This window comes from Austrofundulus limnaeus, unplaced genomic scaffold, assembly GCF_001266775.1.
Source record: "Austrofundulus limnaeus strain Quisiro unplaced genomic scaffold, Austrofundulus_limnaeus-1.0 Scaffold42, whole genome shotgun sequence".
Classification (NCBI taxonomy): Eukaryota; Metazoa; Chordata; class Actinopteri; order Cyprinodontiformes; family Rivulidae; genus Austrofundulus; species Austrofundulus limnaeus.
This window is the reverse complement of record NW_013952444.1, coordinates 220548-223384: the sequence shown is the minus strand read 5'-3', so window position 1 is coordinate 223384 and position 2837 is coordinate 220548. Positions and strand designations below refer to the sequence as shown.

Here is a 2837-nt window from a genome sequence, read left to right as displayed (position 1 = left end):
TGAAATATCGCGATATTTCAGTGTATCGATATTTTCTTACACCCCCAGTAAGTGTGTTCAATTCTTTTTCCCTGTGCCATTCCACATTATTACAAATAACTTCATTTCTGGACATGTATGGTTTGATTTCTTTGTATGTATGGATCACTTGGGTTGTTACTGACAACTGGTGGAAATTTCATGTCATTAGCACCTCTAGTAATATATTTACTGAGAAAAATGGTGACGTGTTCAATACTTATTTTACCCGCTGTACGTTGGTACTACGAGTGAAAATAGTCAGTTCAGCAGTGAAGTTGTTTATAATCGTTTCCTAGAGTTGATCCAGACTGAGATGCACCACGTGCGCACGTTAAAGACCCTCGTCCACATCTACATGTACGAGCTGAAGCAGTCTCTTCTAATAGACGAAGCTGGGATGGATCGGCTTTTTCCTGGAGTGGAGGTTCTGCTCGGCCTCCACCAGATCTTCCTCAACTGCCTCAAAATGCGCCAGAAAGAGAGCATGGAGGAAGGAAGCTCAAAAAACTACTACATCCAACAGCTGGGAGATATTCTCATCGCTCAGGTGGGGTGGTGCAGAGTCCAGAACTGTTCATTGTCTTGTCGCTTTTAGGTCAAATGATAGTGTCTTAACAAGATTTTAAAGAAGTAATAATTCCGTATTTTTTTACATTACTTACTTTCCATTAAAATTGTAAATAATGTATATAAACATCAAAGGCACAGGTAATGACACGTGTATAAAATAAACCTTTATGTCCTTTCGTCAGTTTTCAGGTTCACTCGGAGAACAGATGATGGGAGCCTACAGCTACTTCTGCAGCCATCACACTGAAGCTGTCAGCTTCTACAAAGACCAGATTCAGACCAAGAAGAAGCTGCAGGCTCTTATTAAAGTAAGGACGGAGCCCGCGAGGGGACATGGGGGAATTTTTTTTCTTTTGCGTTCCCATGCAATACTATTGCGTTACCTCACAAACATTTGCATTCCCTCGAAAAATTGTTTTGCGTTCCCACGCAAAAGTTGGTTTTGTATATGAACTGAATTAAATCAGACTTTTATTTTGAAATATCCAGTTACCAAAACAGGATGTGTCACCACAAGTCTGTGAAATTGACATTGATGTTGCATGGCTGTATTAAAATATCAGCATATGACATACTTGCATACATGGCTGTGTGATATATAGTCATTCTGAAGCTGAATTAAGGCAGTAGGCTAACTCCCTAATGGTGAGCATGTGAATTTGTTAATAAACCGGCAGGCACAACAGTGATAAACGACTTTTGCGTGGGAACGCAAAAGAAAAAATAATCACCCATGTCCCCTCGCGGGCTCCATAAGTAAGGACTCAACACTGCCTCCTTTCTAAAGAGGGTTTTTTTTATTTGCATCGTGAAGTCTGTAATGTTTGCTCTAAAGTTGGAAAATAAAAATTCACTTCCGGAGCATCTGAGATGAGTTATCTCACAAAAGTTAAAGGGGGGTTATTATGTATGTTCCAGTTACATAGATCAATTCTATACCATAATCATCTATGTTACCTTCAGTTGTTATGAAAAAGCTGTGTATTATAAAGATAATTTGACTTTCCATCACAGTCTCTCAAAACGCCCTGAAATTGGCCTCAGACTCTTTCAGAACCTCCTACCGTTTCTGACACTCCCACTTCAGCACGTCTTCACAGCAGTGCTTCAGGGGAGGGGTGCTCTGTGTGGCAGAGCTGGGCTGGGGACTGGGCTCCAGGGAGGAGCTTTGTACAAAAGGGAGGTGCTTTGTACCAGCAATCATTTAGGCAGCTCCACACGACTTAACACAGGAGATTCAGGTGTTTCTCAAACATGCGTGAATGAGTCAAAGCAACACTCTGGGTATGTTTACGATGAGAGAATGACATTATAACATGGGTAACACTTTATAATAACTACACCTTATTTAGCCTTAATTATTAATCATTCATAAAGGGTTACTTAACCTTGAAAACATCATTAATTAAGGATGATTCAGACTTAATAAGCTTTGAATTAACACATTTATTAATGCTTTACCCATAAAGGCTAATTACTTCTAAAACCAACATACTCATTATTTACTCATGCTTACTATCTCATGAGTTAACTATTCTATCATACTCGTATTTTATCAATTGATGAAATTTCCCATGACACTTTGCTCTAACCAGGAAGTTAAAACGTATGCTCAGGCAGCAAAGCCTCATGGGGAATTTCATCAATTGATAAAATAAGACTATTTTAAGGTCTTATAAAGTTTGCAAATCTACATGTGTGCTTAAATGTAATCTAAACATACCCTGTAGTTACTTGTATTATCATGTTTAATGTTATTATAATTTGAAGATAAAGTCAGAACCATGAGTGAAAACTATCTGTACTACAGCCCCTTATATAGTGACTGGATGAATCTACACTCACCGGCCACTTTATTAGGTACACCACGCTAGTAACGGGTTGGACCCCCTTTTGCCTTCAGAACTGCCTCAATTCTTTGTGGCATAGATTCAACAAGGTGCTGGAAGCATTCCTCAGAGATTTTGGTCCATATTGACATGATGGCATCACACAGTTGCCGCAGATTTGTCGGCTGCACATCCATGATGCAAATCTCCCGTTCCACCACATCCCAAAGATGCCGCAGATTTGTCGGCTGCACATCCATGATGCAAATCTCCCGTTCCACCACATCCCAAAGATGCCGCAGATTTGTCGGCTGCACATCCATGATGCAAATCTCCCGTTCCACCACATCCCAAAGATGCCGCAGATTTGTCGGCTGCACATCCATGATGCAAATCTCCCGTTCCACCACATCCCAA

At 40.3% G+C, this 2837-nt stretch overlaps 1 protein-coding gene across 1 annotated transcript in view; it reads left to right on the top strand.

Moving 5' to 3' along the window:
* arhgef18a (rho/rac guanine nucleotide exchange factor (GEF) 18a) overlaps positions 1-2837 on the top strand; it is a gene marked incomplete at its 5' end in the record, with an annotated part of 17153 nt that overhangs the window by 1899 nt on the left and 12417 nt on the right. Inside the window, 2 exon segments of the mRNA XM_014007416.1 lie at positions 318-568; positions 774-899. Coding sequence (XP_013862870.1) covers positions 318-568; positions 774-899 — 377 coding nt within the window.